The following is a 23,280-nucleotide window of genomic DNA, read 5'->3' as shown; positions in this document are numbered from 1 at the left end:
CCAAGCTCTACAAAACAACAAAAGGATATGAGTTCTTGAGTTAATTGGAACATAACTTAGAAGCATAAGCAGCCAGTTTGTCCTGGAAAAATTAAAAGAACTTTCTCATGGGATAATATTATTTCCTACGCATTGCATGTCACAAAGCTTTCGCCTTTGTGCATCTAACCACTGCATGAAAACTATTTTTAGATTTAGATCACATATTGTACACTTACTAGATGCCACTAGTTGTCTGTTGGTATTTCTTACGATCACAGATAAAATCCGCAAGCGCACGGATATACCGCTGTAGCACTTCCCCTACGGAGTATTCCAAGGGTATCGAATCCAAGGGAACATGTATGGTCATATCTTCCTTCGGTTCATCCAAGAACACCAAGCAGATGATAGGCCAGGATAGAGACGATTTACTAGTAAGAAATAGTGTCTAGGGAAAGCTTAACTTTAATCATAATGCAATACTTCATGCACTGGCAACCCGCGGTTCCCAGATGTCGCTCTACTACATACCCGAACAGGAGAGACTTAAGTGATTTCGAGGGCTGTCACCACCTCTACACCTACCTCAAACGTACTGTGGGATACGCAGCAATTACTGGATAACAATTACCTAAACACCACGTCTAAGCAATTAATATCTACTTTAGTGTTTATAACTCACTAAAGCAATCACTATATTTTAACAATAATCCCATATGCTATTTAGGAACTAACCAAGAGATAATTCTCACAAGATAAATCTAAATTACTCAAGCATAATATTATATTGAATTCAGAGTAATAAACAGAATAAAAGAAATAGGAGAAGATTACCAACAACTCTGAAATTCTTCCGACTTCTTCTATCTACTCTCTTCCTATTCTAGTATATAATATAGTACAATAGAGCTTCTCATAATTCAGCTCAAGCTTAGAGGTGTGTGAGTGAAGTGAGGGAGCGATGTCTTTATATAGAGGTAGGTATAACGGTTGGCGAAGGGGAAATGTCCGAAGTGCCCTCCAACCGTCATCAGGGATGCATCTGGGACGTCCACGCTAAACCCCACATCCAACGGTGGAGGTGGTGGTTCGGCCGAACCAGGGGGTTCGCCCGAACCTGGGCTGGGTCCTCCTGGCCAGGCTCTTGGCCCATCTTCCCCCTGGACCTCCTCTATCTATTCTTCGGTGTTTTGGGCTGATTCTCTGGTATTTCTATGAAGTTCACAACCCATCCTTGTATGGATACATATCCCTTCTCACTTTAGTCTGATTTTCCTTCCAACTTCAGGTTTCATCACCCACATACAAATATACACCAACACTTGTGGAATATGTGAGATTAAGCCCCTTTCACTATGTTGGATGTTCTATTATCTGAACTTTATGCAGGTGTTGGCGGTATAGAATCGACATTTAACAGCCGCCAACATTGTATTTGAAATTTATTAGCTTGAGTAGGAAGATTGTCTCGTATTAAGTGCCAAGTGAACACTGGGGCACATTTGTTGTCCATATCATGGACCAACAATGTCTACTCCTATCACTTGCGTTGTTAGAAGGACTTATCTCTTTTAGATCTCTTTCAGCTAGATATCATTTTTCTCATAGCGCCAGGCAAAAAAATCTTTGTAGGCATTGCGCACCGAAAGATACCATTTTTCTCATAGTGTCAGGCAACAAAATCTTCAGACATTTAGGGTAAGCTTGATTTTTTGGATTTCATCAGCATCGAGAGTGAAAATTATGTGCCGAATCAAAGCTTCATCCCATTCCTTTTATCTGCAGTCATGAGTTGATATACCCACTTTAATCTTGATATCTTCTTTCTTGCCTGTCACCTCAATCCAACACCCTTGGGATTCACTGATCTCACCAAATCCACACCTTGGCACCATCACTTATCCTCCATATTAGTCATTTTTTTCAATAACTCAAAGCCATATTTAATGCTCTTCCAAGTAACTGGAGATGTTGAATTAAAAACTGTATCAATGATGTCACCAGAAGGATATAAAAATTTGAGTGCAAAGACTCTTAGGAAAAACTAATAGGCGCCAGGACTGCTGTTCTAATAACGCTTGGTTGAATAGTTTCATATCATGAAAACCCATTCCACCTTAATTTTTAGGGAGCATCATGTGGCTCCAATATCATAAGTTCACAACCATACATATGTTGACCATCCATTCATCATTAATTGATAGAAAAAATAATCTACATCGACCATTTCATTGTCTCAACTTAACCTAGCTCTTCAAGTGTTCTTAGGATGATTTCTACGTTACCGCAACAACTCACAAAGGTATGCACTGGTATGTTATAAGATTCCTTCTATAAAATATCTTATGTTGTATGTGCTTTTATGGAAAGAAATTATATATTACTCATCGAAGAACCCTCAAGTATATCCTACTTTGCCATTAGGCTTCTCTCATGCGGCTGGTCAATTTTTCTTCCTGTGTTAGTACATCACTTATGCAATTGTTTTTATTGTCGACTTACTTACCTTGGCCATTATATGTCATACCTACAATGGCATTGTGGCAAATGAGTTATGCTTATGTAAGCATTAAACACTTTCAATACATCGAGAACACCATAGGCTCATAGCCGACGAGGTCGAAGATTCATTCTTTGCTACACATCAAACTTGTTAGACGCCTTGTCTGCATGGATGGCCTCAACTAATTGTCAGACTTATAAAACAGTTGTGGGCAAATAGTGTGACAGAGACTTTCGACGTGGAGACTGCTTGAAGGAAGAACTACAGAATAACAACATGAGTTAAAATAGACTAGTTGCATTGGTTTTTTTTTATAGGTAACATATGTTTGGAGACTAGATATGATACAGGTGCTCGGGCTATGTTTTCCAAGCGTTTCGAGCACGAAGACTACTTGATTGTTCTAGAGTATTGGCAAGTGATTTAACTAGATTTAACAAATTACTAGTATGTACTTATGTATCCACAGTAACTTTGTAACTCACCACACAAATAGCATGGGCAAATTTTCAAGACTGGTAAATAGCTAACAACACATATCTTATATGATCACAACAAAAAGAATCGTAATGAGTGGTGAAAAAGAGATACTACCTCCGTCCTAAAATATAGCAACTTTTAGCTATGAATCTGGACACACTGTTGTCCAGATTCATAGCTAAAAATGCTTACATTTTGGGACGGAGGGAGTATTGAACAAATGTGAAGACATGCGTTTACTTCCAACTTCCAAGGACAAACGCAAATTGCGAAAATGGGTTATTCAATGGCTCTCTGAAATGATTGGTTCTCTAGCCATACCTGATCATCAACAATAAGAGATGATCCAAGGGTATTTTAAAATATTTCAAAAGGATGTTTTTTTTTGCTGCCTAGTGGGTCCTCCTATCGGCGTGACCCGATGAGCGATGGTCACGAGCTTGCGACTTGGTGAGGAGGCATGCTTTTCAGTGAAGCCCATAGCCACTGAACCTCACCAGTGATGAAAAACATGAGCTTAAAGATGATTTTGCATATCTTTGTTAATGGTACCTCCAGTCTCTCTCTCTCTCTCTCTCTCTCTCCCTTAGTTGTCCTCCAGTGGTACCGGTAGACGGCAATGCGCTAGTACTCCACGACCAATGGACAGTGCTCTAGGGAGAGTGCAATGTCAGAGGTGCATAAATTTGGGCATGGTCACCACTGTGAGCTCCATATCTTTGCATGCCTCGAATCTAATAGGCTTTGTGTCGTGGGCTTCGACAACTTATAGCAACCTTGAAAACACACTAGGTGGAAAATCCAGGTAAGCAGGTTATGTAGACATGTTTAGATAAGCTGCAAGTTATTAGGCTCATAAAAAGCAGAACCCCAAAAAAATGGCTATGAGGGCAATATTTGGATTGGTGCTAATTTGGATTCTATTAATATTTTGATAACTTCGACAATACTTTGGTGGAATTTGGATTAAGACCGATTTTTTCCCTAGGTGGTAGCAAATCTACTCTGTCAAATTTGGTAGTGCCTAGGTTTTGACACTATCAACGTTTTGGTAGGGCTTCAAACCAAACCAACATTGAATTTGTTACTTTATGCCTCGGCCTATTGAATCGTTCTTGTTGAATTCATCCCTTCAAAATTGGGCCTTGTTGGATGGATGAATAATGTATTATATGATTTTGTGATAATATTTAAATTTACAAATGGATAAATTAACTACTCTAAAGTTAAAAGGTTTTTTAGGAAAAAAAATATTCTAAGCAATTTTTATATATTTTTTTTCAAAAAATTTACCATCTAGGAGAACATAAGCCAATTATATTAAGATCATGGAGGAATTTTACGTAACCTTACAAAGCCAACAAGTTGCAAGCATGCAGCCTGATGGGAGCCGAGCAAGACACACCTGCAAAATCTGTTGTGACTCTATTAGGAGAAAGCTACAATTTTACCTAAGGGTTGCTGTCACACCCTAAAAATTTCAAATATATAAATTGTTGTTTAATTGGAATTATTAGAATTGATTTTAAAAGCCTAGAAGAGAAGATCTAATTTTAAATAATAAATTCCAATATAAAATGGGGCTAGATAAAATTTTATTAAATACTTTGCTTAATTCTATAATTCCTAGATTTTTCTGGGATTTATTTGAGCTAAGGAAGTATTTTTAATAAATGGAATTGCATTTCATGAATAATTTAAATGGAAAAAGGTTTTTAAAAGTCTCTTTTGGCTTTGGGCCGAAAGTCGGCCCAAAACCTTCTCTCTCTCCTCCTCGGCCCAAGTCGGCCCAGTCCGCAGCCGCAGCCGTCGCTCGCGCGCGCGTCCGCCCGCTGACAGGTGGGGCCCGCCTGTCAGACTCGTCGTCTTCCTCGCGCCGCCGCCGCCCGAAACCCTAGCGCCGCGCCGCCGCCGTCTCTTTCCAAATCCGGCCGATCCTTTCCGTTTCCGGTGAAATCAATAGAGGGGAAATGATCTTCTCGATCTCCTCTACCTTTTCCCTTTTGGAACTTCGGCTAAAATCGTTTGGAAAGCGGAGGATTCGATCTCGAATCGGATCGGTCTCTCTCCTCCGAACCCTAGACTTTCCTTCTCGTCGTCGGCCGCCGTGGGCCTTCGCCGCCGTGTTCTTGCCCCTATAAAAGGATCCCCGGTGTCTCCGCTACCCGTCGCCACCCTCGCCTTCGCCTCTCGTCGTCCGTAGAGCCCTAGCGCCGTGAGTCCTCGCGCCGCCGTCGTCGCCGCCGCTCCAGCCGTGCGCCGCCGTCGCTCCAGTCGTCGCCGTCGCTCGGGAAGGCCGCCGTCGTGGTTGCCGTCGCGTCGCCGTCCTCGTCCGCCCCTTCGCCGTCGCTGTCGACCGCCGGAGCATCGTCGCCGTCGTCAAGCCGAAGGTCGCCGCCGTTTCTTCCTCGTCGCCGACGTCGTCCGGTCATCGTCCGCCGTCGCTTTGGTCGTCGGTGAGTTCGCCGTGCCGTCCGCTACCCGTAGGTGCTCTCCGTTCGCGCCGCCACGCCGTCGTTCGCCGGCGAGCTCGCGCGGTTCGGTCGCCGCCGGAGATGACGTCATCGCCGACGTCATCGATGCCGTCCGCCGTGATCCGGCCGTGGACCGGTCGATCTCGACCGTTCGTTTTGGATGGATCGATCTCGGCCGTCCGTTCCTGTGAACCGTCGCCGTGCACCCGGTCCACCGCTAACCCTAGCCGCTGACGCAATAAATCCTCTTTTCCTTTTCAAAAATAATTCATTATTGCGTCATAATTCAATTAAAATCCATATAAGTGTTTTAATCCGATTTAATCTTTAAAAATTCATAACTAATTCATCTTAGCTCGGATTTAGTTGGTTCAAGTCTCTAAATTTTTCTAAAATTGAGATCTACATGTTAAAAATATCCACATGTGCTGTTCATGCTTGTTTATGTGCTGTTTTGGTGTTTTGCTCTTTTCTGTTTAGATTCCGACGTTTCCGGAGAGTCCGTTTTCGCAGGAGAAGAATTTGAAGAGTTCCAAGGCCAGCAAGGCAAGTCACACAGATCCCAAACAACCCCTTTGAGCATGTTGATCCCGTTTAAAGCTATTGTTTCTATTCAACTATTGCATTTATTTTCGAATGTCATTGGGTGGAATTAACCTATTGTTTGTTATAGCCCTTTTGTTCTTAATTACTTTATTCCTTGATACCTTGGGTTCTTATAAATTGACTAGTTGAGCTTTATATATTGGTTCAGCTAGATATTAGATGTGATTGCTTAGCCATGCTTAGAAACATTAGCACACTATTGGGATAACTTATGACTCCCTATTATTTAATGATGGCTTAATGATGACTCATGATGGTTAATCATGATTGGTAAATTAATTAATTTGCCAACTAAAACCTGGTAATGGTGGGTTGTGAGCACATGGTTTTGATGGTCGTGCTCATGACAATTAAGGACCGGTTCACGAGTTTCGGTTGTGAAACATTAACCGTGCCAACCACAAGCCAGCGTGGGCAACGGCTTTACCTTTTGTATAGCATAGTTCATTGCGGGGCACCAGACTGAGAAGTGGCGGAGATAAGCCCACGGGGGTCGCTGGGGAGTCCATGCCTTGTTTATAAGGGGGTGATTATGATCCAGGAACGGTGCGCTGTGGTGGATTGTGTTGTGCGAGGGGTACTATCACAGCTCCTTTCTGAGGTACCGTGGTGGTATCAAGGCGCATGGTGACATGTCGTGGGGCTGTGTCTTGTGGGTACAGTGGTACACCTCTGGTCAGAGTAAAACTATTCGAATAGCCGTGCCCGCGGTTATGGGCGGGTCTAACAATGTCTTTCGTGATTAGTCTCATACCTCTCATCATAATAAAAGATACTATGACTGGTAATAATTTGATTAGCTCCTGGTTTGGAATGGTATATTCCTGGTTTGGAGATAGAACTGTGCAGCCGGGATTGGTTGTTCAGAATGGTTGGGCCTATGCAACAGGGTATGTTGTATAGCGTTGGAATAATATTGTTTAATTATTACTCAACTATTTTACTAAATTCTGAAATGTTTATTAAATGCTGTTTATGCAAATGAAACCCTATTATGCCATCCTTTGTTATCCGGTGCACTTGCATATTTGCTGCGTGGCTTGCTGAGTATGTCATATACTCACCTTGCAATCATTCATCAGATGAGGAGTTCTACAGTGATGCTGATGGTGTGGAGGATTAGGTGTAGCCCTGGTCAAGCTGCCTGTGGAGTGGAATCGTCTGCGCCGTTTATCTTATTTTCCGCTGCTTAGATCTTTATTGATTGAGAGGAACTATCTACCTTTGTAATGACATTTTATTCGCTTATTAGTTAGAGTAATAATTGTACTCTATTATCAATTTGTTATTGTGTGCCTCGGCTGATTCCTGGACGAGGGTTCGCGCACATATAAGCGTTTGGAATTTTGGATAGAAATTCCGGGCGTGACAGTTGCCCCCGTCAGTCCCGTAGCACGCCATGTCCACCAGTTTTTTTGTGATGGCTAACCCACTTAGCGATCTGCTAACACCATCGAAGGTGTTTCGCTCTTTGCAAATTATCGAAGTGACTAGGCTGATGGTCGTGTCGAGCACTGCTCTACTTTGTTTTGCCATGGCTTGCCATGCTTGGGACCACCAATTATTGATGATATGCTATACCTATGGCCCAATTGAGAAATTCAGTTGTTTAATATTCTCCTAGACCCGTTGGGTGTATGGATATTGGGCGAACAAGTGTGCACAAATCTGGCAATATGACAGTCGACACATAAGGGATGGTATGGACAACTTGGCTAGACACAAGGTTGTGTTTGTCCGATGTTAGGTGACTGCCCCTTGTTGCTAAGAACACGAAGAACTTTGCATCTACGTGGGATTTTTGCTTTTTCGAATGAATTTGCCACATGGAGCCAATGTTTTTCCCAAGGAAAAATATCCGATAAGCAGATGTAAATGAACACTATTCATCCGAATTGGACTTCCGACTTAGTTCGTTGGTGGCATTCGATTTCAGGTCGATATTTACCGAGACCACCAACAAATTGAGGTACTCCAACAGTGTCTGCTTAGAGAGAAGCCGTGGGTGTCGGCGTGTCGCGCATCCATTGATTATTGTGCATCGTTGCAACCCTAATCTCCTATCCCTTGGAACAAAAGAGAATATGGCAGGGTTGTGCCCAAGGTAATCTATAATTCACAGGGGGTCTAAGATCAAATTCAATGGCTCTTTATGAATGTCTGCAACTCAAAGAATCAATAAACATGCTGCACTATCATTCTATGATCTATCAGCACTTCATTATCAGAACATGTCAACACCTGTTGAGCTTCTATTAACTAAATAATACTTACTCAAAGAATGTTCCGTGGTGCATAGATCTCGAGGGTCTAATATCGAGCACGTCAGGACACATCCTAACTCCACAAATGAATGCAAATGGTGAGTTGGTGACCGGAACAAGGAGTGGGAAACGACGGTGATGAAGATACAAGCTGTGCTCGAGCTTGACGCGTGCGCTAAGGCTGCTAGGGCGCTGGATGCTGCCAACCCTGCTCGCTCGCGGAGTCACGAGCACGGCCACCGCAGTATGAAAAGCGCCGAAGACGCGGGCTTAAGCCTGACGAGCATGGTGGCCAATCGACGAGGTGTACTGGAACGTGGTGTTTTGGCTTGGCCGGATGCTCGACGCTGCATACCCAACAAATCACTAATCAGGCCCCGTTCGAATCCCCAACAAAAGTTGGATAAACTTTTAGATAAACGTGGCACGTTTTTCAAACTGTTAAACCGTGTGTTTTGTGCGAAAACTTTCTATATGTAAGTTGTTCTAAAATATCATATTAATTCATTTTTTAAGTTTGTAATAATTAAAACTCAATTAATCATACGTTATTACCATCTCAATTCATTTTTCAAGTTTATAATAATTAAAACTCAATTAATCACACGTCATTACATCTCATTTTACATAAAACATTTAATTTTATTTCATCTTCATGACTCAAACACCACCTCAGTGTTCACCCGTGCTGCGTGCCCAGCTAGGGCAAAGCAGTGGAACTGACCGCCCAGGAGAATGACGTACGACTTCACCAGCGCCGGTGGCACGTGCAAAAGGCGCAACAAGCGCAACAAGCGAGAGGCCTTCCTTCGCAGCCGTGGCGCGGGGGCCCTGCGACGACAACGACGCGGCCGGTTTCCGCAGCCACGAGCCGCTCACCCATCCGCCACGAGCGCATCTCCGTCAACCTCCCACAGGGCAATCACAGCCGCGGTGACGTGACTCGTGAGAGGCGGCAGTTGGGCTGGATGGCCCCCCGGGGCACCCGGTCCCAGGCGGCGGCGACACCTCACCGCGCTGATCCACACCCAACGGACGCGGATGCTCTCTGACGCCGACGCGCGCGGCTGGACGGAATAAACAGATCGGATAATGGCGGAGATGTGTTCATCCGAGCATCTGACCGTCCGAGCCCGAGCCACGTTTCCTGGCTCTCCAAGGACCAAGGGGCTTTCGGCGATGCGGTTCAGCAGAAACGGCCTTCCTCTCGTCGGTTTCGAAGCGCGGGCGGTGGGCCCACCACTGGCCCACGCACATCTCTCCCGTTGCGTCTAGACGCTTTTTTTTTTTCATGTGACGAAAAATGAACTAATACCGGATAAAATGATACGGCTACAACTCATTTTGCAGCCTATCTTTGTTCGTCGATTAATGATTTCTCCATTTGCAATTATAGCCTTTTCTTTTTTTCTCTCGTTATCAGCGACTTCGTAAGATTACGGAAATACATTACAACTTTCAGTAATTTATTTCCATTAAACTTCTTTTGCCTTTTGAATCGAGAGCACAAGATCTACTTTCTTTTGTGGAGGAATTTCATCGATGTCATCTGTGAAGTGTTGCTGTATGGATTACCATCAGCTTTGAGGCCGTGTTTAGTTCCAAAATAATTTTTTAAACTTCTAACTTTTTTACCACATCAAAATTTTTCTACATACATAAACTTTTAATTTCAACTAGAGGTTTGGATAGTTTCCGTCCGTTCGGACCATTTTTCGGATTCGGATAGTTTCAGTTGAAACTATCCGGAAATTCCCGGATTCGGAAACGAATTCGGATTTTTTTCTCGGAACGAAAACGAATACAGTAAGGGTACTATCTGTCGGAATCGGAAAACGGTCGGGAACTATCCGGATTTTTTTTATATCCGCAGACATTGAGCAAATTTTAGAAAAAACACGTATATATACATAACTTTTTCATACGGAATCAGATGGAGACAAACTTTATATCAACATTGTAGAGCTCGATGAGATCTACAACTTTCTTATTGATTATTTTATTATTTGAGGTCATTTAAGAATTCTAAATATTCATTATAATATACCATATTAATTTTTACAAAATCTCAGAACTGCAATTCAAACAACAACATCTGATGGAGATGTGTTCCATATCAAAGTTGTAGAACTCAACGGGATCTACCACTTTATAGTTTATAACAGTTGTATTTGAAAGCATTTAAAGTATAAAACAAACATTACAAGTTTCGAAAGATGTGAAGTAAAATAAATAACATATCCAATTTATACACTGGTAAGTAAGTTATACATCTAGTAAAAGGTCTTGGGAATAGAAAATGATAATCATATTTGGATATGGATCTCTAAGAGCAATAGCCATGAAAATCGATTTTCACATAGGGTTGTGGGATCGTCTATAAAATTGATGATATAAATATTGGAGATGTTGAACTAAAATAATAAGCGATATCTCTTTCTTGATCAAGAAACTCAATTTGAGGGGTTTTTTATATACTGGTAAATATTCGCTATCGTATTCGTTCCGTCTCGTATTCGCTCCGTATCTGTATTCGATAATATTCGATTTCATTTCCGTATCCAAGTTTTCGATTCCGATTCCAATTCCAAAAATAAATATAAAAACAAATATAATAAAACTAGTTTCCGATCCGTTTTCATCCCTAATTTCAACCAAACACGACCTGAGTTCACGTCCGTGGTCCGTCTCTCGCCGTCTCGCGGTCTCGCTCGGTTTCCCCCTCCGAATTCCGAATTTCCGATCCCCACGGTGGCGTCTCCCTATATCTTTCGTCAACCAATCAAAAGGAAACTCGAAGCGTATCGGCTTCATCGCCAATCGATGATGCGACGATGCTGATCTGATCATCTGAACCCAACAAAATTTCTCCTTCAAAACCTGCAAGCTCACCTTCTTCTCCCCCAGCTCTCTCCTCCGATCATTTGCCCAACCACCACCCAGCCCGCCAGCCGTGCGAGCGCAGCTTTCCTATTTAAGCCGCGCCTCGCTGGCTCGCTGCCGCTGGCCCTGCCTCTTCCCCGAATGCTGGTCTCTCGTCGCCCCGTCCCCTGGAATCTCTCCCTTTCTACCTTGGTCCGGGACCGCGGCTCCTGAAATCTCTCTCTGTCCCTAGAAATTTCTGCGCGCGTCTTCCGTTCTTCTCCCCGGTTTGGTTGGTTCCCGAGCCTGTGACCTCGGGGGCGGCCGAAAGGTTGGATTTTGTAGAGCAGGCTTTACTTGCATCTGGGCGAAGATTGGATTTTTTTTGGGGAGCGATTTTGGGGTCGTTGTTTTTTGGTGCTTGTTTGCTGAAGTTTGGATTTTGGGAGGAGTTTGGGGGGGGGGGGGGGGGGGGGGTTCGGTCAGATTTGGTGGGAGCGGAGGGCGTGACGATCGATTTGTCCATGCCCGGGAGCTCCGGGCTCCTGGACGACGTAGGGGGGAAGAAGCACATGAATTTCTTCAGCAACCGCTACGTGCTCGCGCTCACGGGCGCCGCAGGAATCGGCGGGTTCCTCTTTGGCTACGACACAGGTATATGGTTGCATGTGTGCCATTTACCTTCCAACTTTTGCCTGAACGTTTCATTAAGTGTAGCTGTTCTCGATGAATTTCCCCTCGCAGTAATAAGCGACATGTTTTTGGTTGCTTTGGACTTGTTGGGTTACTTCATTTTCATATGATGAAACATTCAGATGGTGTTTGGTCCAATTTGATATTTGACAGTATGTTCAGGAAGCCTATGGTTAGATATCATTGATACAAACAAACAAAGTTTGAAGTGGAAGTCTGAAATGAGATTTATGAATAGTGGACTTATTTTGTTGAGTTCGTGCTATGATCTCTACAGTACTGCATAAAGATAGATATTAATTTTAGCAGCGGGATGAAACCAATGCTTGCATCATTCTTATTAATTTCTAGCAAAATCTTCGAGTGTGTGTAACTTCACAGAATTACTGTACTGTATACTTTTGCCAAAAAAAAAAAAGAAAAGAAGAGAAGACAGTATGATAAATTTGTGCTCTTAGCTAAGAAATTTATTCTATCAGGTGTCATATCTGGAGCCCTTTTGTATATTCGGGATGACTTTCCAGCAGTCAGAGACAATTATTTCTTACAGGTTCAATCTAATCTAGTACAAATTACTGGTCATTAACCATATGGCACGCCTGCACCAACTGATTTTGGTTCTTCCGTAGGAGACAATCGTTAGCATGGCATTGGTAGGAGCCATCATTGGAGCAGCTGGCGGCGGCTGGATCAATGATACATACGGCCGTAGGAAGTCTACTCTTGTGGCTGACATGCTGTTTGCACTTGGCTCACTTGTTATGTGTGCTGCTGGTGGTCCTTACATTCTGATTCTTGGAAGGCTTCTTGTTGGCTTGGGTGTGGGTATAGCATCAGTCACAGCGCCAGTTTACATTGCTGAAGCTGCTCCTTCGGAAATTAGGGGAGGTTTGGTGTCAACTAATGTACTCATGATTACTGGTGGTCAATTCTTCTCCTACCTCATCAATCTTGGCTTTACTGAGGTAGACATTCAACCTCCATTTAATTAGCATATTTTATTCCATTATTCCTACACATTAGCAGTTTTCAGTTTAAGTTCTTTTAACATTCAACTATAAACGGAACAAGTTCAAGCTGAAAACATTGCAGTTGAAATTTTTTTATTGAGCTTCCACAAACCAGGTCTTGCACTGCCATGGGGAACTTAACTGTTAACTGCAACTAAGTATATATATGAGCTCGCATCATATCTTTAATGAAAAAATAACAAGCTTGGGGTCGGTACTCTTGCACAAGAACCATGGAAAAGCTGCACATGTTATGTTATTCAAGATGAACTCCCTTGAGAAAGGATTTCAGCATCAATGCCATGTTTATACTACCTTTTTCTCCTTTTCATATATTTACCTTTTATGGTATTAACATTCCTGTTGGTGCTAGTTAACTGTGTAACACTTAATTAGCAATGAACAAGAGTCAGCTTCCTTGCCAGCAGCAATGGATGAATCACCAACAAGGTGTTGTTTGGTGCGTAGCCACTCTAGTGTTAATGCTCCATCTTTCTGTTTCTGAAATTCACTGCAGTATATACATCATTCTGTTTTCTTTTTTCTTAAATGAACTTCCTGTATTTATCTGAAATGCACATTTTATCCCTTGGCACATCATATGATTTTGTGATTTCAGTAGCCTATTCACTGTTTGTTCTTGAAGTACCACTTTACTTACCTGAGGATGAAAAATTATGTGTCATTTGAATCAAATAATTCAGTCAAGTAGAACCTTATAAAGCAATGACCAACAATATTAAATTATCATTGTGCGTCTCCTTATAATTTGACTTGGGGTTTCATAATCTTGATGCATAACAAATCCTGCATTATTAGAAAACAATATAAGATGTCCTATAAAAGAAGATATACAACCATCTTTCTTGAGAGTTATAGTGGAGATATTCGTAAGCTGGTAATACATTAGTACGAGTAGTTGCAAACTTGCAATGATATGCATGCTACATGTCATAGGTTCCTGGAACATGGCGCTGGATGCTCGGAGTTGCTGCTGTGCCTGCAATTCTACAGTTTGTTCTGATGCTTTTTTTGCCAGAATCTCCCCGTTGGCTTTTCTGGAAGGTTATATTTTAAGCTTTTATTCAGTCATGTATTATCTCCTTTTATCTGCATTTTGTTGTTACATTAACTTTTCTTTACAGGATGAGAAAGCAAAAGCTATTTCTGTCCTAGAGAAGATTTATGACTCTGACCGTCTAGAGGAAGAGGTAGAGCTTCTTGCTTCTTCTTCAATGCATGAATTTCAGTCTGACGGTACTGGGAGCTATTTGGACATTTTCAAGTCAAAGGAACTAAGGCTAGCATTTTTTGCTGGAGCTGGTCTTCAGGTATGTTCATCATCTAGCATTCTAGCCCACTCATTTTAGGTATGTCTTAGTCCCTTAGACTCTTAGTCACCAGGGAGATAAACGGTTCACTGTGCTACGTGCATTCCTCAAGGAGCATTTGATTTATGCATCCTGTTGGTAACTACATGGAGTTTTCTCCCCTAAGACATGTTAATCTGTGCAGGCGTTCCAGCAATTTACTGGCATCAACACTGTCATGTACTACAGCCCAACAATTGTCCAGATGGCTGGGTTTACCTCCAACAAGTTGGCATTGCTCCTTTCCCTCATAGTCGCTGGTATGAATGCCGCTGGGACCATTGTTGGAATCTACCTGATTGACCGCTGTGGCCGGCGTCGCCTGGCCCTTACAAGCTTGGCTGGTGTGGTGGTCTCCCTCGCCATCCTAGCAATGGCCTTCATACTGCAGTCATCATCAGATATCTGTTCGAATGCACTCAATGGTGCCTGCCAAGGTGCAGTGGGATGGTTCGCGGTGGCGGGACTCGCTCTATACATCGCCTTCTTCTCCCCAGGCATGGGGCCAGTTCCATGGGCAGTGAACTCCGAGATCTACCCCGAGGCATACCGTGGAATGTGTGGTGGCATGTCAGCCACTGTCAACTGGGTATCTAACCTGATTGTGGCACAAACATTCCTCTCGATCGTCGGGTTGGTTGGGACCGGCCTGACCTTCCTGATCATCGCCGGAATAGCGGTGCTGGCCTTCATCTTCGTGGCTCTCTACGTGCCGGAGACTAAAGGCCTCAGCTTTGAGCAGGTTGAGCTCCTGTGGAAGGAGAGAGCATGGGGAAACCAGGGCAATCGCCAGAGCCTTTTGGGCGCTGCACCGTAGTGAGCCAGCTCTCATCCTGCTTGCCCTTGCTGGCAAGGGTCGGTGGCTGGCTCCCTTTTTAAGATGGCCGTGCCACCCTCAGTTTCTATCGGCTCTCTCTAGCTGGGAAGTTTTAGGAAGATCTGGATGCAGACCAAATTTTATTACGTGGTAGCGACTAGATCATTGTTCTGTCACCTGGCATGTATTGTCAATTTCTCATGGTGGAAACTGGGATAATTTCAGCATTGGGTGGGTGAAGAATCAGGTTGTGTTGGTGTCGAATCTTGTATACATGGGAAGGACTGTACGAGCTATACTGGTTGTGCATTGCCGTCACAAGTGTATAGTTCCGGTGCTAGATGTGCCGGGGAGACGGTTAAAAACCTGTTATGGACAGAAACAGGAATGAAAATTATCGCTTTAATATTCTTGCTCGTTATTCCTCCACCAGGTGTATCTGACTTGGCAAACCTTGAGAGTTATATGCAGATGATGTATTTTGTAACTAATGTGTCTGTACAATGGAATTTTCTTTTCTTTTCTCCATTTTTACCTGTCTGACAGGATCTAGTATGGCGCAAGATTTGTTGCCAGGAAATGGTTTGTTAAGCAGAACATAGATCATCAGAGGAGGCTTCTTGAGCTGACATTACATAGAAGATGATCACCATAAATTATTCTGGCGAAGAGCTATATTTTTTTATGTTACCATATGCATTAGGATATTCCACTTTTAGTAATCACCACTACTGATTCAGACGAAGCACACGACTAGCTTGGAGGCATATATTCAGAACTTCAGATACGATATAGGAGTACCTACCAGGAAACACGTACAAACCAGCAGTACTGTGATACTGTCCGATCTTTCCTCTGAATGCGGACGAAGGTGTTGTACATTTGTCTGCTTCCCCCACACCTCTGTTGCTACCTTTTTGTCGTCGTCGTCGCCGGCGGCGGCGAGGAGCCGAGGAGGATCATCCAGTGGATGTGTTGGCCGGCATCTCAGGCGCAGCTCAGCAAGGGTCGGATCGGATCCCCGTCTCCCTCGGAGATGTCCGCCACCGCCTCCCCAGCCTCCGCCCTCCCGTTCCGGGCCGGCAAGTCCGGTGTTTTTCGGCCCGGCCCAACCGTGCGGAGACGCGTTCGTGTCTGTCCTTTTCCGGCCCAGCTTGCGCAACCGAGGCCCATCGGGCGAGATCACCGCCACCCCACCGTCCCGGAGCGCCGGCGTGCGGCGAGCCTCGAGGGCGACGCCGCCTCTCCTCACGAGCCACGACCGTGATGCTCTGAGGCCGAGGCCGAGGCCGACGCCGACGAGGAGGACGAGCCGAACGGCCCGAACCATCCGCCGCCCGCTCGCGTTCAGGGGTAGGAGGGGTTGGGGGGAAGAGTAGTGAATAGTGATCAACAACCAGCCTCCATGGGAAGCCCCCCGCGGCGAGCCAATGCGCTGGGCTGCCTGCCACGGCGGTTGTGCATGTCCATGTGTAAGACCGTAAAGGCGTAAAGAGCAGCTATTTTACCATTGCTGTTTCATACTGAAGTAGCAGTCTAATCTTCACCTTTTTTTGCCTACCATTCTTGCAGCATGTCCATTGAAATTTTGCTCAGTCTTCCTCTTCGATAGGAGAGCATGGCCTCCTGCTTATTCCCTCGTAGTCCTCCCATGCACCGATGAAGTGATTGAGCGAGTCATCTGTTACATTGGGGGTGGTTAAGTGGTTTGCTGGGTTGGGTTGCATTGCAGCCCTGCGGCCTCGAAGGAAGGCACTTCAGATGTTCGATGAAATGCTTCACCTGTAGCCTCCTGCCTGGCACTTTTTCAGGCGCGATGTCCTGAGAGAAGGAAAAATACAGTGCGCCGGATAATTATCGTATCTTGCTTACTGCATTCTTGGCAGTTGGGCTGCACAGTGGTGACTCTATAAGTCAACAATCGTCTGTGGTTGGTTCTGTTGGGGGCAACATCTATAATCTATTGCATAGAATAGCCAATGATCTTTCACTTGTCATCTTTCTTTATTTAGCTGGGGCCACTTTGCGAGGAAAAAAAAAGTATACCATATGTCTATATATACCTCCTATGATGGAATGGAAGTATGCAATGAAGAAGTAGTAATCAAGTGCAAGAAGACGCTAATTCATCTGTAGCTGATGGTGGTTGGAGGCTTTGTGGACTGGAGGGGAAACCCGATAGACAGAAAGGTACATGGAGGAGTCAGAGCTGCATGGTTTATGTTCTGTAAGTTGCTCTACTGAGTCCATTGATTAATATATTGTTCCTGGCTTCTTGCGTTATTTGTGTAATTACTCACTAACAGTAGGTTTTCCTATTGAAATCGAAGTGTTTTTTTATGCTTGTTCTCTCTTGTAGTTCTGTCAGTGGTAACAAACATGGAAAATATTCCAAACATGCTGAATTTGGTTACATATCTCCATGGAACCATGCATATGGGAGTTTCAAGCTCTGCAACCACAGTTACTAACTTCATTGGTGCCACATCTGGATTTGCTTTATTAGGAGCTTTCCTCTCAGACTCGTACATCACTCGCTCTAGAACCATACTACTCTTTGGTCCGTTGGAGTTTCTGGTAATTTGCCTCATGGTCTATTCAACGTATATTCTGGGTATCATCCATTGAAATTTCTTGATTTCACTTTCTTTTTATCTTTACTAGTGACAGCCTGCCAAGAGAAGGGGAAAAAAAACACAGTACTCGTCGCAGTTATTTTAATCACAGCTAATGAATGTAAACTAATAGCATCATATAGTTACATCAGATGTTGAAAGAAACCCATGAAAATTATTTCACATGTTGCCTCTGTTTTTTCTTCTAACATTATTCTCAGCTGTAATCACACCGATATCGAAAAAGCTGCAGGTTGCCTGAAACTTCAAAAGCTGAGGTTGCTAAATCGTTTTCCCAAGCTCAAAGTAGCTGGGAACTTGGGATACATACAAAACAAGATTCTTACAAGTTGCTAAGGAAAACAATTTTATATCTCCTTCAGAATTAGTTAGGTGTGAATTAAGCCAAAACACCGGATCATATTCTGTTGAACTTTTTTTTTTTTGAAAGGAATATATTCTGTTGAATTTTTAACTATGGTTTGGTCATCACCTACTGTGGGTCTGTGGCATAACCTTGATCCGAAGCCTACTTGATAAAGATATTAAAGGACCTCTATGTAAAAAAGTACATCGGCATCTTCTTGTTTGCATGTGGTTAAATTAGCATTGATTTTCTTCAGACAATTAACTTATAGATACTTTCACTAGTTTAAAACTTAATATCTGGATATAAGTTTCTATCTTTGCTCACAGCCACCGAACAAGTAGTTTCTGCTTCATACTGGTTTAAGTTCCAAGGTAACAATCTACTTGTGCAGGCTCTTGGATTGCTCGCTCTGCAAGCCTACCTCCCCTCACTCCATCCACCACCTTGCAATATTGAAGCAGAGCTAAGCAACTGCGAAGAGGTTCATGGCTTCAACACCGTCATATTGCACATAGGCTTGTACACCTGGGCATTCAGTGAAGGCTGTATCCGTGCTTGCACGCCATCACTTGGAGCAGATCAGTTTGACCATGAAGATCCCTCTGAATCCCGCCAACAATCCAGTTTCTTCAACTGGTTCACCTTTGGAATCTCCTTAGGAGGATTTATAGGATTGATTCTAATAGTGTGGCTCGAGAACTACAAGGGGTGGGACATTGGATTTGGCGTGTGTGCACTGCTAATTCTTCTTGGGTTGCTCATAGTTGCCACCGGCCTCCCTTTCTACCGTAATCAAGTACCAGAAGGAAGCCCTCTAACTCGGATACTGCAGGTTATAAACTTAAACTAGCATGGTGGCCCGCGCAATCATCATCGTTATATTTTTCCCATAAAATACCATATATATATATATATATTCATATTTTATTATTAAAATAGATTGAAATGACAACATAATTTTAAATTATTTATGTACTAACTTGATAAAACTAACCAATGCACAATATTCATACTGTAATGTATATGCGTGAAAGTTATTTATTGTTTTTTACTTTAGTTATTTCTAAATTTTATTTATATATATAATTTATACTCCTCTTTCAATATTTCTTATCTATTAATTTCATATTTCTGTTATTTTTAAATTGTACTCCTATATGAACAATAGACCGTTCTTCCAATATTTCTTATTTTTAATTATGACTTTATGTTATTTATAAATTGTATTCCTATATGGAGTCTAGATTCTTCTTCCAATATTTTTTTTAATTTCAAATTTCAATTATTTCTAAATTATATTCCTATATAGACTCTAGACTCTTTTTCCAATCTTCTTTTTTTAAAAAATTTTTTATGAATTTCAGTTATTTCTAAATATATTATATGGACTCTAAACTTTACTTTTAATTTTTCTTATTTTTTATTTTCGACTTTCAATTAGTTCTAAATTCATATATAGGCTCTAGACTCTTCTGTCACTATTCCTTATTTTTTTATTCCGAATTTCTGTTATTTCTAATTGTATTTTTATGGACTCTAAACCCATCTTCTAGTATTCCTTATTTTTAAATTCCAAATTTTAGTTATCTCTAAATTGTACTCTTATATAGAGGTTCCTTTTATTACCAATCTAATATGTTAATTTGTAGCACACAAATTTATTTGTTAGACGATCCTTTGCTATAAGATTATGGCATTCTTGGGTGCCAATTTATTATTGAAGTGGATTCCGGCGGCAAAACTTCCGTCTTGCTAATTTATTGGTAAAGCTGATTGCGGCTGGAAGATTTATGGCTGGATATTTGTGTTTTGCGTTTTGTTTTCATTGCTAGGAGTATCGATCTATTTATTACTACGGGATGAATCGTGTACAATTCAGAACCGTATAAACTAATACCGCCATGGATGCTAATTCCATGAAAGAATCTAATTATGATTGGTTTGTTAACTGTTGTCCGTTTCCTACACTATAACCATACATGAATATTTATTGTTATATCACAGTTCCAAAAAGAATCCTGCCCGTTTGTTTTTTTGCTTCTAATTTTCATCCGATTAAGAGTTGTGATCAGTTTCCTAAACCTATACAATGCGTGCGTGAGTATGTTCCTAGTATGTCATGTTTCCAAAAGAATAATGTCCGTTTGTTTTTTTTTCTTTGATTAACGTGGTAATTTTTAGGCCGCGAGAGCGAACGTGGTGGCTCTTTTTTCTATTACTTTATAGATATAATAGATTTCCATCTCTCAGGAGAAAATCACCATTCCATATCTGCCGCCTATCTGAAAAATTGCCTTTTCCAGGTTCTTGTGGTTGCATTCAAGAACAGGAAATATGAACTTCCCGAGAAACTTGAGGAAGCACAAGAAAACCGTAATGGACTGGATTCTATTGAAGTACCACGTCCTACAAATTTTCTGAAGTAAGCTTCAGCAAGATACACACATTTTTTCAGTTAAGGGTATCACACATCATGCATGGATTTTAAGAGAATATGATTCTTTAGTAAATGTTATAAACTCTTCTGCACACTTTTTTTTTGCCAGATTTCTTGACAAAGCCTCCATCAACCATGGTGAAGATGGAGCCTGGTCAGTTTGCAGCACAATGAAAGTGGAGGAGACAAAGATTGTTCTTCGAATGCTTCCCCTCTTCATCAGCTCCATGATCGGTTATATCTCAAACCCTCTGCTCCTCACTTTCACTGTGCAACAAGGTAGCATGACAAACACAAGGCTGGGCAAGATACATATCTCCCCCGCGACGCTCTTTGTGATCCCCATCACATTCCAGATGCTAATGCTCGCCGTCTATGATCGCTTCCTTGTTCCGTTCATGCGCAAGCGCACAGGATATGCCTGCGGTATCACTCACCTGCAACGTGTTGGCTTAGGCTTTGCCTCCATGATAGTTGCATCGGCCGTTGCAGCAGTCGTCGAGAGAAAGAGGAAGGAGGCAGCTGTGCAGATGTCCCTCTTCTGGCTTGCACCTCAGTTCTTCTTGCTTGGCGTGTCAGACGTTACATCGTTCGTCGGGCTGCTTGAGTTCTTCAACAGCGAAGCACCAAAGGATATGAAGTCCATTGGCACGGCGCTGTTCTGGTGCGAGCTGGGTCTCGCTTCATGGATGGGCACGTTCCTGGTGGAGCTGGTGAACAAGGCTACGAGGCATGGACACCATAGAGGGTGGCTCGAGGGTACAAGCTTGAACAACAGCCACCTTGACTTGTTTTACTGGGTGGTTGCTGTTATCGGGCTGCTTGGCTTCTTGAATTACCTGTACTGGGCGAAGAAGTATGCCTACCGGCACAATCCACGCATGGTCACCCCATCAGCTGATCAGGACTCACCGTGATAGATTTGATTGCTCTTGAAGCACCATTTACTTCACAGATGCAAAGCAAAGGTAACCATGTACTGATGTAAGTTGTATCATGCTGTTTGTGTTCAGTTGATTGGCTGGACTTGGTCGTTGATCATTTCGACTCAAATGTGTGTAAAAGTGGTCGTTTTCTGTGGCAAAATATATCATTCAGAGACAACTCCAATACAACTGTATGTCTATGACCGTACAAAATTTTACTAATGCCCAATTATATCTCTTCCTACTTTCCTGGTACCTCATGGAATTAGTCGTGATATAGCTGCCCCCAGTGCAAGAGACTACTAGTATCAAGAGCAGCATTCAGAGGATCTTCTGAATCTTCTGGCACACAACAAAATCAGTGATGCACTGTTATGTTAATCATCTTTACACACAGAACATCCTTGAAAAACATATTTCATGTCTACTAATTTACAGCACATGAAAACATCATTGAATAGAGGATCACGTGGACATAAGATATTGAAATTTGTCAAAGCGGCATGTGCATCACAGCTTTACAAGCCGTTTCAGTTTACTGACACTCGTAATTTCAACTCGCAGGACACGCGCGGGGAAGATGTGGCGACCACTCAGAAAATCCAAATTATTCGGGGGAGATCTGCAGCGGTAGCGACAGGCAAGCTCCAGGCTAACCGGAGAGCGGAGATCTGACCAGCTAGCGACGGGACAAGCCACGTAGTAGTAAACACATGCATCATTAGGCTGAGTTTGATCGAGAGTTAGCTGATTATTATGTTTTATTAGCATATAATTAATTAAATACTAACTATTATAAATTTAAAAGATAGATTTGTATAATTTTTTACGATATTTTTATACATATTTTTTTATAAAAACACCTAGTTTAATAGTTTGAAAAATATACTCGCGCATAATATTGATATAGTATTAGCTTACCCAAAACCCTCACCCCAACGCAGCCTAAACGTGACGAGATCTTTGGCCACGTCCCGGAGCCCCGCGCGCAGTCCATACGCCGCGTCACCTGAAGAAAAATGTGGGAAATGCACAGGAGACCACGTGAGTATATACACCAAGAGCTAGCTAGCTACTTATATATATTAGCCATCGTCTCCTGATCATGAGATGTCCAGGATATTAATTACTTGTCTCTTCTGAGATTCGAAAACACTCTCCAAACATATAGAGAGATAGGAGCAGCAGCAGTCTGTTTTGTTCGTTAATTTGTGGTACAACGGTGTATATATATGTGCATTAAGGCTGATTTGGAGAAGCATATATAGATGGCACTTGATGAAGGGTATGTAGATTGGAGAGGGAACGCAGTGGATGCAAGGAAGCATGGAGGCACCAAGGCAACAGTCTTTCACTATGGTAAGCCACTGCATGCATGCACTAGACATTTGTGTTTTAACTTTAAGTAGATTTAGTCTTGTCTATTGTTTCTAATCGTTTCTTGTAATAATATATAGCTACACATTAATTTGTGTTTCTTGTTTAGGGAGATGCATTTAGTCTGACTCTTGTTTTCATATAGAGTAGTGCATGGAAAATAAATTTGTTGTATAGGTAATTTTATCGTCCTTGAGAATGTAACTAGAGGTATATTGTGTCTTGTTGGGTAAATGCATGGAAAATGAATTAGTTGTTTTCATTTAGTCTGTCTCTTGTTTTCATATTTGTTGGATATTGTGTTCTTGCAACCTTTTCTGTGCTTCTTTTTTATGTTAAAAAAACACGAATATTAGGGAAGGATCTAATATCAAGTAATTAGAAGAGGTGATGCTTCGAACTCAGATTGTCTAGTCTATCACCTTATGGAGTTAGCCGAAAGACCCTAGGCGTTTCTCTATAGGGGGTAAGAACTAAGAATTAAGGATATGAAA

General features: G+C 42.4%; 2 protein-coding genes across 3 annotated transcripts; both read left to right on the top strand.

Moving 5' to 3' along the window:
- Positions 1 to 11,289: 11,289 nt before the first annotated feature.
- On the top strand, positions 11,290 to 15,548 carry LOC127770537 (inositol transporter 1). The gene is made up of 6 exons (XM_052296294.1): positions 11,290 to 11,825; positions 12,344 to 12,414; positions 12,494 to 12,829; positions 13,832 to 13,939; positions 14,020 to 14,205; positions 14,390 to 15,548. Exons 1-6 carry the CDS (start codon positions 11,696 to 11,698, stop codon positions 15,059 to 15,061), a joined length of 1,503 nt encoding a protein of 500 aa, XP_052152254.1. The 5' UTR covers positions 11,290 to 11,695; the 3' UTR covers positions 15,062 to 15,548.
- A 700-nt stretch (positions 15,549 to 16,248) lies between these two features.
- On the top strand, positions 16,249 to 21,638 carry LOC127770536 (protein NRT1/ PTR FAMILY 4.5-like). 2 transcript variants are annotated; one of them, XM_052296292.1, is made up of 6 exons: positions 16,249 to 16,533; positions 16,634 to 17,288; positions 17,421 to 17,638; positions 18,438 to 18,878; positions 20,350 to 20,468; positions 20,593 to 21,638. In XM_052296292.1, the coding sequence occupies exons 2-6, from the start codon at positions 17,201 to 17,203 to the stop codon at positions 21,398 to 21,400; spliced, it is 1,674 nt and encodes a 557-aa protein (XP_052152252.1). In that variant the 5' UTR covers positions 16,249 to 16,533; positions 16,634 to 17,200; the 3' UTR covers positions 21,401 to 21,638. The 2 variants fall into 2 exon arrangements, with proteins under 2 accessions (XP_052152252.1, XP_052152253.1); XM_052296293.1 differs by having other exon boundaries at positions 16,249 to 17,288.
- Positions 21,639 to 23,280: the final 1,642 nt, after the last annotated feature.

The sequence above is a fragment of the Oryza glaberrima genome, chromosome 4 (genome assembly GCF_000147395.1).
Source record: "Oryza glaberrima chromosome 4, OglaRS2, whole genome shotgun sequence".
Taxonomy (NCBI): domain Eukaryota; kingdom Viridiplantae; phylum Streptophyta; class Magnoliopsida; order Poales; family Poaceae; genus Oryza; species Oryza glaberrima.
This window is presented reverse-complemented; position numbering and strand designations above follow the sequence as displayed.